The 12,863-nt window shown below is 39.1% G+C and overlaps 1 protein-coding gene across 3 annotated transcripts in view; it reads left to right on the plus strand.

Moving 5' to 3' along the window:
- The window catches only part of LOC105195636 (cyclic nucleotide-gated cation channel alpha-3), a 180,021-nt gene that overhangs the window by 152,580 nt on the left and 14,578 nt on the right, over positions 1 to 12,863 (plus strand). For all 3 annotated transcript variants that reach the window (XM_026136417.2, XM_026136416.2, XM_039448141.1), the window contains 3 exons: positions 297 to 437; positions 4,415 to 4,567; positions 7,085 to 7,234. In XM_026136417.2, coding sequence (XP_025992202.1) covers positions 297 to 437; positions 4,415 to 4,567; positions 7,085 to 7,234 — 444 coding nt within the window. The remainder of the gene's footprint in view (positions 1 to 296; positions 438 to 4,414; positions 4,568 to 7,084; positions 7,235 to 12,863) is intronic.

Below are 12,863 nucleotides of genomic sequence, written 5' to 3' on the forward strand. Positions count from 1 at the left end.
AATTAGCAAATGGAACGATTTTACGCGAAATTTTCACTGCTTAAATGATAATTAGTTGAACTCGGGAACATTATACATTACCGGAAACGGTATCATATATACATAATTAGGTCATGGAGAATTAATGTCTCGTTTGCGCTGTAGCGCCGAGACAGATCGCGTGACAGATGTTGCGCGATAACGCGGCGAAATTAAGAAACGGCATTAGAGTTAGAGCAATTAGAATATCATCACGGGCATTTATTGAGCAACCGCCGCGCGAGAATGTACATCCTAATAGAAATTAATGATTGCAGCGAAGCTGGACGGCGTGAAGACTTACATGCGGATGAGGAGGGTACCGAATCATTTGCAAGTTAAAGTTATCAAGTGGTTCGACTACTTGTGGCTGACGCAGAAATGCTCCGACGAGGAAAAAGCAGTGAGTTGTCTTCCAGGTAAGTTCTTCCCGCTTTGCTCGTATAAACGTCAAAATAACTCGAATGAGCGGCGTTTAATTTGAAAAACAACCAGAAATTATAATACAATGCAGGTTGAAAGCCGAGAAGATACATCCGCGATGCGAACTTGAAGCTTTTTTTTTCCCTCTTTTACACGGAAAACGCTCTCGTGTACCTCTTGTTATTTTTAGCATAAGTGATTTATGAAAGCTGAATAATGCAATTAACGCAAACGTAATTAGTTATTTTTATATGGATCATTTATCATCTCTTCACCCTGTAGTTATCGTTATTAATGCGCAATATAGAAGAGCTGCGGACGCAAATTTACTTTCATAAGCGCGAGATATATGAAAATCCGGCGCCGCGATGTGGTCGTAACTTTATGATATTTATATAAGTCTGCAGAATCTATGCAGGAGCGGCCAGGTGAAGCTATTTCGCGAGCGTGTAATTTAACGCACGTGTAATTAATGTAACTTCGTCCATTGCAAATTCTGAATAAAGCTTTTCATTTTTAACTACAATTTATTAGTCAAATAACGACGGAGTTGCGAGTTACGCGCGGGGGCCGAGTGTTTACGAGCGAATGAAACGATATCGCCGCCTTTCGCCGGTGTTAGCGTATATAATTTCACGGGAAACATTTGATCTCATAACCGCGCGCACTGGTAGGATCCGCAAACTAAAACGCGAGCAAAGCGACGCATAAGCAGGCTACGTGTACAGCTGCCGACATCGTTGCCCTTTAATGCAAACCACACGAGAGTAAACGGTCGTAGGGGCAAATTTTCGCTGGGGTGTCTCTTTTCTCTTGTAAAAGAGGAGAGATAAAAGTGCGCGCTGAAAGTTCCCCCCGACTTATCCGAAAATTATAATTTATTCTGCTCCCCGTGCTCGTTAAATCCCACCTATTTGTGAGGAATGCAGTAAACAAATTGCGTAAGCGGAATTTGCATAGTAAATAGGAAAACAGGTCGATTTGTATGTTGTACCAATATGTGAGTGCATTACTACTATAATAGAATGAAATTAAATTGTATAATAGAACGAAATTAAATTGTGACAGATGAATCTATCGTGCAGCAATTGTCAACTTTCTCCGATTTTTAGTAACGTGCTCGCGATCATATCAATTAATAAGCACGAGCATTTATCCTTGGTAAACTTAATAACCTCTTTTTACTACTCGCGTGTAAGGTGTAAAAAATGCATAAATGTAGGAAAATGTATTTCTGAACCGATTGTTAAAGACGACTCGATTATTGGAATGAAACGATATTTCTGCTGGGAATTCCCCCACTAAAATGCTAGTAACGCAGCGTAATAATGATTCTATCGCTCGCGACGCACTATAAAAGAGACTATATGCAGCATAAAATGCAGTGTGTATAGAAGCAAATAAACTGGAAGGAACAGGGACCCACGGTCTACGCCGGGATAACATAAGAGGACTCGCAAAATTTATTGCATGAGATATATAAGAGTGCTTAACGCGAAGTCAAGCTCCCGCTAAGAGGAAAATTATCAGGTTTTTTCCCCTTCCTCGAAGCTCTCGCGATCTCTCAAAAATGTTTTCTTTTGTGAAAATATCATCTAATTTTTTTACACACCCTCATGCGTGTAGCGTGACGTAAAATTTTCAATCGTTTCCTTTGTATTCTTCTTCAGCGACTTCTTTATAATCGCTCTGCTTGCAACGGCGAGAAGGGATCTCCATAATAAAGCAGAGGGCTTTTACATTAACCACTCTTCCGCGAGTCCCTTTGTTTCTTAAACTGAGGAAAATGTATTTCGTATCGCTCCTTTTTTTCTTCACTTCTCGACCACATTGTATAACCCGTTTCTCAAGTCGTACTCATTCCGATTCTTCTCCCCTCAGTTAATGGGAGAAGAATCGGAATTTAGATATAGTTAACGCAGTCTAGAACGCAGAATGTTAAAGAGGGAACGAATGGCCGAGGAGGCAACGGTTATTATTTCACCGCAAAAGCGGAATGCGCTTTTCAAATGAGTTTCCCCCGGGAGTAAGAGTGAGGAACGGCCCGGACAACATCCTGGAAATCGTTTCGTTCGAATGGCGCGCATTTCTCATGCAATAAACCTGCTATAAGGCGCGAGTTGTAAAGTCTCCAAGTGTAATGCACGACATAACGAGGAGTTGGAAATTGAATATTAGTGCGAAATGAAAAATTGTAGGCCATTATGACGCGAAGGTTTTCGTATACGTATACGTCGTTTAATCGGCCATAACTCGAGTGATAAAGTTCCAGAAATGATATCAGAGTCCAGACTAGAACGTTTCCGCATAATGCTGACATTTCTAGCGAATAAATCTAGTTTAAATTTTCAAAATGCTTTATAATTAAATATTTCAAAAAATTTTAAATTAAAAAGACTCTCTCGAAATTAAAAATTAGTTATATTATTCATTTTTTTTTTTTTAACATAAAGTTCATTTCGTCGATTTATCAGAATAAATGTAGCCCGAATAATTTTTCTTTTCTAATTAATAATGAAATAACCTGTAGCACTGTATTCACGTGTAATAAAACAATTGGTACGGACATTTTTTGCGCGGCGGTAATAATTGGATTATATCGACACAGAGACGAGAGCAATTAGGCTGCATTACGCGTTAATAAATTGGGAAGAGGCATATCGATTGACGACAAAATAACATAAAAAGCAAAAAATGCGAACGCGCTTCCAATACTTACAACAGCTTGCATAATTACAATTAACGTTAATTTGCGGAACTTAGTGCTAATTACGCAGCTGCATTGCCGCAGTAACAATAGTAACGTCGTAGCATATTGCGCACTTATATGGTTGATGTGCTTCAGGGTTAACTACCAATTCGTGGTACACGCTCGGGTTGTAATTATCTCAGCAACAATAGTAACAATATGTATGCTTCAATTAATCAAGGATTTATGCAAGAAATAATGTCAAGTTGATAAATTTTATTTTGCAAAGCTGCCATTAGTCTGCAAGAATATAATTATTAATTAAATAACCCAATATTTATTACGATAGTCGTTTAATGAAGTATATTCGCGTATTGATACCAATATTAATTATTATACAAATAGTATTTTCGCCAAGAATGTATTTGCACGGTAACAGGGGACTGTCACGAAGCCGAATCATTATCATTTAATCAAAAAGATAATTAGGTTTAAACAACATATAATTAATAATTGTAATTTATATTGATAAATCTCTCTGTACGTATTACAAAAAGAACGCAAAGGATATTGAAATCGGTATTTCGGCTTTACAATGAAAACTGTTCTAAATCATTATGAGTTTGTGCGGAAATATTAATAATTTTACATTCGAGATAATATTATAAACGATATATCACGGACGCTGCGCATCTATCGATTATTTATCTGTAGAGGAGCTCGCTTTTAATTAACAATTTTTTAATTGGTCACTTAATTACGATAGGAATTTTTTACCCTACCCGCAGATAAGTACAGCAAAGTTTTCTGCCTAATGAGATACGTCACTTTGATAAAAACATCCCCTCTTCTCAGAATGGTTTTACAAACTTTAAAATTTCTGGCGAAGTTACTGCGCAATGTAGCGCAAACAGAAGCAGTCGTCTGGCGTTCGGCGATTTTCATCCCTTGTTGAACGTTGTTCAACGTAAGTTGTTGCGCGCAAAAAATTTCACTACCGCTCGTCGCGAAAGAAATTTTAAACATCAAGCGGGAAGTATATGAAATAACGGAAGAAAACGAGGGGGTGCATTGTGCGAATTTTTAAAATTCTAAGTTAATTAAAAATGAATATACTTTTTTTACACGTTATAACGACCCGCCTCGACCGTACATATTGCATTTTCAGCACGTTCTGCAATGGCGAAAGTGCGAATTGCTCTCTCCAGAATTAACTCTGGTTCTTCGATCCTCCTTTTATTTTTTTTTATGTTCCGCACTAATCGTCTGGTCCCCTCTTTGTAGATAAGCTGAAGGCAGAGATCGCGATAAACGTACACCTGGACACGCTGAGGAGGGTTGAGATCTTCCAGAACACGGAGGCTGGCTTCCTGTGCGAGTTGGTGCTGCGACTACGGCCCGTTCTTTTCTCACCTGGCGACTACATCTGCCGCAAAGGTAAAGTGCGCCTGTTCATCTTTCTTCCGAGCGGCTATTTCCAATAGAGTAGAGTACTCGGAGGCATTAAGCCTGATTCAGACTATCAATGAGGCTTGCCGATCGTCCAACACTGTTGGATTTTGGGCGAGCCGCTCGAGCTCCATCGATTGGTTGCTGCGTGCAGTCTGAATCAGGTTTTAGGTTTTCGAGCGTGTGTGTTTTATAACATATACTTTACGTTGCGAGCCACTTCAGCGAGAAAGAATTAACATCGTAAATTAGGATTTAAATAAAAAAAATGCTGTTAAATGTCCCATTGTTAGCAGTCGACTTTGCTCATCCCCATTGCCGTTTACGATCTCTCGGGGATGCGAGCCCCTAAACAACCGAGTCTTCTTCCTATTTCTGCTATTTCTCCCTGGATTTGGTCTGTCCTGCTTATGAAAGCACGCAGTGCTGGAAGCACGCCAAACGATGTACCGGGGGCGTGAAAAATGATTGCTCCCGCACTCTCTCCCTTTCTATGCCATCCTCGTCACCCGAGACCGTCGCTGGTAGGCGAATATTTTTATTTTACGAACGAAAAAGTGACTGCGGCGCTCGTTATCAACGCTATAGAAGGAAGTACGAGCCACTCTCTCTTCTCCACGTAACTACTTTGGTAGTCCAGTTGCATAGAGAAACGGCTCGTAAATTCTAACGACTGACACCGCCATTCAACACACAGCTTCCGAAAACCTAGTTCTTTTACAGTCACAGCAGAATTCAATATCGTCAAAAAAAAAGCTGAGGATGATTTCGTCCGTTTCTATGACTATTTATGTCACATAAAAATGATTTCTTATTTTATTTTAGTCCTTTTTGGCCGAAACGTCTTTCTTCTACATTTATATTTGTCTTCTTTATGAAAAAATTCAAGTTTATTTAATGACGCTTTTTGATTAATACCACCATCCAATACACAGATGAAAATCTATTTTTTTTAAACAACGGAATTCAATATTCTTAAAATAATTAAAAACGATTTTATCCATTCATGTGACTATTAATGGTAGAAAAATGATTTCTTATTTTATTTTAATCTTCTGAAATCGAATATTCTCTTTTCTCTTAACCCATATTAGTGGAAGAATCAAACTTTTTTAAATTAACAATTTTATTCAAGAAATAATTCTTTTATCGAAAAACTTTAACGACATCGCCATTTAATACACAATCACCGAAAATCTATTTCTTTTACGAATGTAGCAGAATTTGATTAAAAAAGGTTAAAGATGATTCTATCGTACGGCTATTTTATGTTAGAAAAATAATTTATTTTATTTTAATCTCCTAAAGTCAAAATATCATTTCTTTTTTCCGAACTGATATTTGTCTTGTGGAAAAATCGAAGTTTATTTAATGGACAATTATATCCAGGAAGCATTTATTCTTTTGGTATCAAGAAAATTTGAATGGAATGGAATTCGTTGAAAAATATGGTTTCGCTATCTTTCTTTGAATATTTATGGCGCATACAGAAAACTCTCCGTGTTGTATCCGCGTCGTAGATCGTGCACAAGTAAAAGCTTGCACCGTTGCCTGGTACTTTTGTCGATATATTTAGTATTTGTTCGCGATCCATAAGCGTTCATAGGAGTAATTTCAGTTTGTCGAGAACCGAATCGTCTTTCCCGCGGATCGTTTGCCTTCCATCCACTTTATCCTTTCTCGACGGGGTTTCTTTTCACTACCGGCGAAATGGCCGCCATGTGCACGTAGGAATGCGGAGAGAGAGAGCAATACCTCCCCTTTGGTGGGTAGCTGCCCTCCGTGCATTTTTCCGTCGCTGCATCATGTTGCGCGATTACGGTCGGAATTATGGCTTAGCGTTACTACTTGCCGGACAAATGACGGCCGTTCTCCTGTTGCGCTCTTTTGTACTATCTTTTATTAAGGTCAATTGCTCCAACGTCAATTAATTATAACGATATTCTTTCTGTTCACACTCTAGGAAGAGACAAAAAAGCTATCTGGATTGTGTCTACACGCGTGTTTATTATAAAACTTATTGGTTCTTAGCTTTATTTGATCCTTTTTTTATTCTCATTCCTATACTAAAAAAAAGAAAAGAAAATACATTGTGATTAATAATGACGAAAGTCAGATTGACGAAATGATACGAGCACGTTATTATCTCTTGTCGTATACCTTGAGATACATAGACTAACCTGCACTTCGACCAATGGCGCTGGCAGCTTATTATTTTTATAGACTCGTAAAAAGATACTGCATAAAAAGAGCTAAAATTTATGTTAAGTACATTCACAAAACTTTTTATTTCTCAGAGTGAGGGAAATACGACTTGTATCGTTGTTCCTTTATACCGGCTTTATTATCGGAGATTACGAAGAGCGCCGAGATACGTAGACTTGTTTAAATTGGAGCCACGATTAAGCTTAGCCTATTAACCTTGATTAAGTCAGAGTCAAAGATAGAGACGCAATCAACGGATTAATTAGCCTGCGCTTAGATGTGACTTTTATGCGATTGCAGGTGAGGTGGGAAAGGAGATGTACATAGTGAATAGGGGCCGACTGCAGGTGGTGGCTGACAACGGGAAGACGGTGCTCGCCACCCTTAAGGCGGGTTCCTACTTCGGGGAGATCAGCATTCTCAATATGGGGACCGCAGGTAAAGAGTGCGGTAAATATTCCAAACGGACCAGGGGCCCGTGAGCTGTCCCCCTTCGTTTTTCACGATCACGTTTTCACGTTTCACGTTCTTACCACTCTGTGAGAGGGCAAGCCGTCGAGCCGGTATGAGCCGATCTAAAAACGATCTCTCTAGCAATTTTTCACTATCTCTCTTTTTCTCGCAGACTTGTCCCACTTGTCGATTTTCACCTTTTTTAATAGCGATCGACGTTCATGCAACGACGTCCGCGCGGTGAACACAAGATTAATGTATACGTACACCGATTACTAACATGTAAAAGAAACTAGTTTCAAACAATAGGAATATTAATTATAACTTGGTTTCGAGAAATATTAATCCTTGAAAATTTCTGTTTAATAAAAATTACACATTTTCCTCATTACAATTGGAATAGAAGCAACAGGGGTTTTCCTTTTATAACAGAGGGAATAAATTTCCTCACTAAATAAAACACATCGATGTTTGCGTGCATCCGGTTACTATTTCCTCACTAAATTATACATGAACATTTGCGCGCCTCATTATTATTTATTTAATTAAGAGCGATACGTTTCTTGTTGCCGACAGAAATATCCCGACAATACTATTATCTCGTGTTGCTCTTAACTATTCCAATCTGCATACAGGAGATATAATATAGGTACGGATAAGTTTTACATTATTAAAAGCTTATTTCCGGGTTGTTATCAAAATTAAGCATAATTACACTTTAAACGTAATTAAAACGTAAATTTAGATTTACGCAAATAGTAAATAAACAAGCAGGGAATTAAACGAGTTTCAACCTGTCCGTTATATCACGGCCGTCATATTATATTCTCTCAAACACACTGAAAGACGAGCTTTATCTAATTTAACTGGTGATTGATGTTGCGTTATCTGCCCTACCGTGGACAATTTCGCTAGCTGTATAGGATGTTTCCCCTATTATCGTCGGATTTGTCGCGAAATTTATGGCACGTATAATCATTGCAAATTTAGTGCGAAATTTAACTATTAACGGTTCGTGAGGTTTTTCGCGCGTTTCACTCAAATGTGAAACACGTCGTTTGTTTAAACGTCAAATGGAAATCAAATCAACAGCCTTAGAGAGTAGAAATAAGATAAAAATATCTTTTCATAGAAGAATTTTGTACAGACGTGTGTATAAACAGATATCCGATACGGACAGGTATCGACGAATGCCGAGACAAATGAGTTTCGGTGAATGAGATTAATTTCGTCGCCCAGTGTTCTATCAAACGGCCGAACAACAGCCAGCTCACGGCAAACTCAAATATAGTAGCCATTCGCATTCGCGGCGCGCGCGTTGACAAAGGAATTAGCTGGAAAAATATTTTCTCCCGCTTATATTTTTGTTTTGAACAATATAATGGACGTGAGACGAAAACCGGCTTTCGCGCGGCGCGGCGCCGCGAAATCACTCGTGCGTCTTCCAGGATTTCGCCGCTGCTCGAGGCTATCGAACTTCGCTGCCGCGTATAAAAAAAAAAAAAAAAGGATTGGCAATGCAAAGTATCGCTTCAATTTCTCTGCATCGACAATTCTATTGCCTTCCGCCTGTCAGGACAGAGTGCCCATTCGGGTTGCGCGGGATCGATGGCGGGTCTCATTCTTGTTTTCGAGGACCGGGATTTCCCCTCGAGCGGCTTTCTCTCTCTCCTCTTTCTCTCTTTCTCTCTCTCTCTTTTTCTCTTTCTCTCTCGTCAAGACGAAAAAAATAAGCGTTCAACGGCCGCCAGAGCGCATATAAAGAGTCGCCTCGGAGAGGCGGCACGAACTTTATTCTCCTATCGAACTCTCTTTCAGAGAACTCTTTTTTCCAAACGCGTCGGCGAACATTGCATTCGCTTTCGCCATGAAAAAGAAACTTCGGGGGCTAATAAGAGTCGCGTTTCGGGGGCCCCTCCCTCCACCTGAATGATCTTAATCCGCTTTAAATTGAATTTCCTCCTCCCCGTGTATTTTCAGAGAGCTCGATTCCCTTCGCCGTTATTAAATTAAAAGAATTTAATCTTCCACGTTGCTCTATATTTTTTATGAAATAGTTTGATAAAGAATTTTGCCCCCTTATTTATGCCGGCGGCTACGCCGGCTTATCTTTTTAGCAAACACACGCAAGCTCTATAACTCCGCTACCGTATTGTACCTACGAAAACCGGCCAATGTTGTCTCGCGAAAGTGTAAAAAGCTTTTTCATATGCTGTTACTCGCAGATAACAGCGACGCCCGTCCGTTCCAGGGATCTAATGCCGTCGATTCCGCGGGCGTTTTTCATGCGCGTGCGAACCTACCGAATCGCATTTGAATTTCGTATTGTGTTTGCGCTGGGTCAGAAATTTTATATAATACTTTGCTTATTCAGTAAACAGTAACGGTTAATTGAATTCCGCAAGCGCACACGCGGCGGAGTCCGTCGTTGCGAGAGCGTCGACGCATCTCGAATAAGGCCCGTGACACGTATTGCCCTTTAGTCTCCACCCTTCTATCAGTCTTTCTCTCACGGCTACTGTACTCCATTTTTTTTTATTTTTATTTTTTTATTTACGATCGACCGGAACGACCGACCGAATTATGACGCACGTCGTAAAGTATCAGATTGAGAGCTTTCCTTTCTTTTTTACGGCGCGGATCACCGCGATACTTTTGGCAACACCCGCGTGTTTCCGAGAGAAGAATAAGATACAAAGAGATGAGATACGAACCGAGCCGTATCGATAACGTATCGAAATTCTTCATTAGCCCTTTCTTTTTTTTTCTATCCGAGGACGCGTGTAAGTGCATGTCAGTCGGATGAAATGACAGACGGCGACTCAGCCCCTCGCAAGGCGTACCGGTCGATAAGGTTTTGACGAATCATATTTTTGGCCAATCGTGCTCATAATTTCTATATTTCGCTTTCGTAGCTCTGTATAGAAGAAATCGCTTAGAAATGGATCGATTCTCTCTCTCTCTCTCTCTTTCTCTCGGGTCCATTTCCTTAGTCTCGCCCGTTTCAGCATCGCATCTTTGACTCTCACAATCGGTGCTGCCACGTCACGCTGGGACTGTCACATTTCTTTTTCTTGTACCATTTGCATTTATTGATTGTTATCTATTATAACTGAGGGACGGCATTTGTAAAGGACCGATTTGGATCGCTTGTTTTAAATCGATCGATGGTTATTTGTAACTTTGACGCAGGTGAACTCGATCGCCCGTGAGGATTGTCATTACGCGCGACCGTCGTTTACAAATGCCACCCGTACGAGCATCTCCATTCTCACACGCGGTATTACCATTTTACTATTCATTGCACCATTCGTATCTCTCTCACAATTTGTCGCCATTACTCCCTGACGTAGGCTCTTATTGGTAATTGTAATTTTTACTGCTGTGATGCGTGCTGATTTCATTACGATTGTATTGACCTGCATTCGGATCCGCCAATTATTACCAATAATTATATATATATACATGTATACATTCACACACACATACGTATATACACACGATTATAGTAGTTTCTAGTATCCTTTATCTTAGCTAACTTTTTTAAAAATTCAAGTATAACTTTGATTATCTCCATTTATTTGTGAAGGAAGATGGCCGATTTTGTTATCTTGCCTTTATTATCCGAATATACGTGCAAAGAGAATAAATTAATACATAGAGAAAAGCAAAATGGGCTACCTCCCTTCAGAAATACATATCCACTCTCAAGTATTGATACACCGTCCATTGCAAATATATTTACGTTATATATGACAAGTGAAATCTGACACAAACGACGACGAAAGAAAATCTCGCTGCGAAAGAAATTACAGCGAGCGTACCCATTCGTTAAAACTGAGATGTACAGTACCACAGGAAATAAGGTAAAATTTGCACGTGTCGTCTGCTCATCCGTAATATGCATTATCGTGAAAACGTTGTCAATTAAGCGCGGAGTCCTCCGCCGAAAACGTACAACGAAATCGCCATCTGATCGTACCGCAATCGAATAACGATCGCAAAGCTGTTACCGCCATCCCAGCATACACGCTACTTTGTAACGTGACACGTAGACATATTGGAGCATCGAAATTTCACTTTAACGAAGCACCTCGCGAATTCCGAGAAGATAAAACGCTCGTAGGCCGTTTATATCCTTCATATTTTCATAACGTGTCGGCGTCTGTTTGGGAAAGGAGCCGTCTGAAATATTCGGATATTCGAGGAATATAGAGGCTGAATTCCCATCCGCTAAATTTCTTCGATATACATGGTTAACAATTCCGAGTGTGTTACGGTATTCGAAGGCGAATGAAAGGCGTGGAAAAGCGGTTTCAAGTTGCGTTCGAAACGTGAAAACTTTTTGAATAATATAGGGAAGAGTTGCCAATTGCGTACCACTTAAGCTATTTTTTTTATTATATTTTGCATTTGGTGCTATATTTTAATGCAAATCAACGTTCAAAATTGTAGCTCGATGAATCATTTATTATTAAACCTTTCGGTAATAACAAATTTATTTATTCTATATTTTTTTGTAACATGCTGGGAAAGATATGATTTAGAAAACCTGTTGTTTAAAGCGTATCTATGGTCTCTTAAATCGTATTGTTTTCAAAAATATCAAATTTATAAATTAAAGTAATTAAAATAATAAGAAACCATTGACTGATATTTATTTTATTAATAATTTATCGAAAAAAAGCAATCAAATATTTAATATAAAACTGGTTTAAATTTATTTTTCAATTGACACAAATTTTATAATAATCGTAAATATGTGTATACAATGAAGGTAACAAACCTTTTCTCTTTTATCGAAAATGTACCAGTTTAAAATAAAATTGCATAATTACGTTATGAGCTACATTAGTTGACGAAAAATTTACATCAAATATACCTGATTTTTCTTAAATGATCTACAAAACAAAATGAAACTTGTTAAATGTTTGTCTACATTGCTTATTTCTAATTTACTTTTTATTTTTGTTTTACTTGCATTGCTAATATAAAGTAAAAATGTAAAACGTTGAGAAAGATGCGTTCTAGGAGACCGGTACGCGTTCAGCAACTTTTCCCTATGGTGCAAACTACTATGACGGCGAGCTATTTACAATTCTCATCGTGATAGAGGAGGCACACGCCACAATTAGTCGGGAAAGCTAACGCGGACGCGGAAGCATAATTTTCAATCAACGGCGGAAGAATTTCGCCTTAAGCTTAATTATTACAATTTGTATTACGGCTCAGGTGCATTCGTAGCATACTAATGAAGCGGAACATCCGAATGTAACATTTATCTAACGGTTAAATCTTCCCCCGGAAATTTATAAAGTTTTGCTCGATAGCGTCTGTTATTGCTACGTTTCAGACTCGCGGCGCGCACGTCTGTAGTCTAAAGCAATTACGCTCTTCGTTACCTTGTTAATTACGCGCCCTTTTACGCCGGTATATAAAATATCGTTGACACCAATTAAAGTTGTAAACAATGGCGCGGCCGCGTCATTATCACATTCTAGGCAAACTACTTTATTAGCCTGGTCTGCGGAGTTTTGTTTCTTTTTTTTCCGTATGCCGGAAGCTAACTGCATTCCATTCCGCGAAAAGCCGCAACTATGCGGAAAAACACGCTCGGAAGCGGATA

This window comes from Solenopsis invicta, chromosome 4 (assembly GCF_016802725.1).
Source record: "Solenopsis invicta isolate M01_SB chromosome 4, UNIL_Sinv_3.0, whole genome shotgun sequence".
NCBI lineage: Eukaryota > Metazoa > Arthropoda > Insecta > Hymenoptera > Formicidae > Solenopsis > Solenopsis invicta.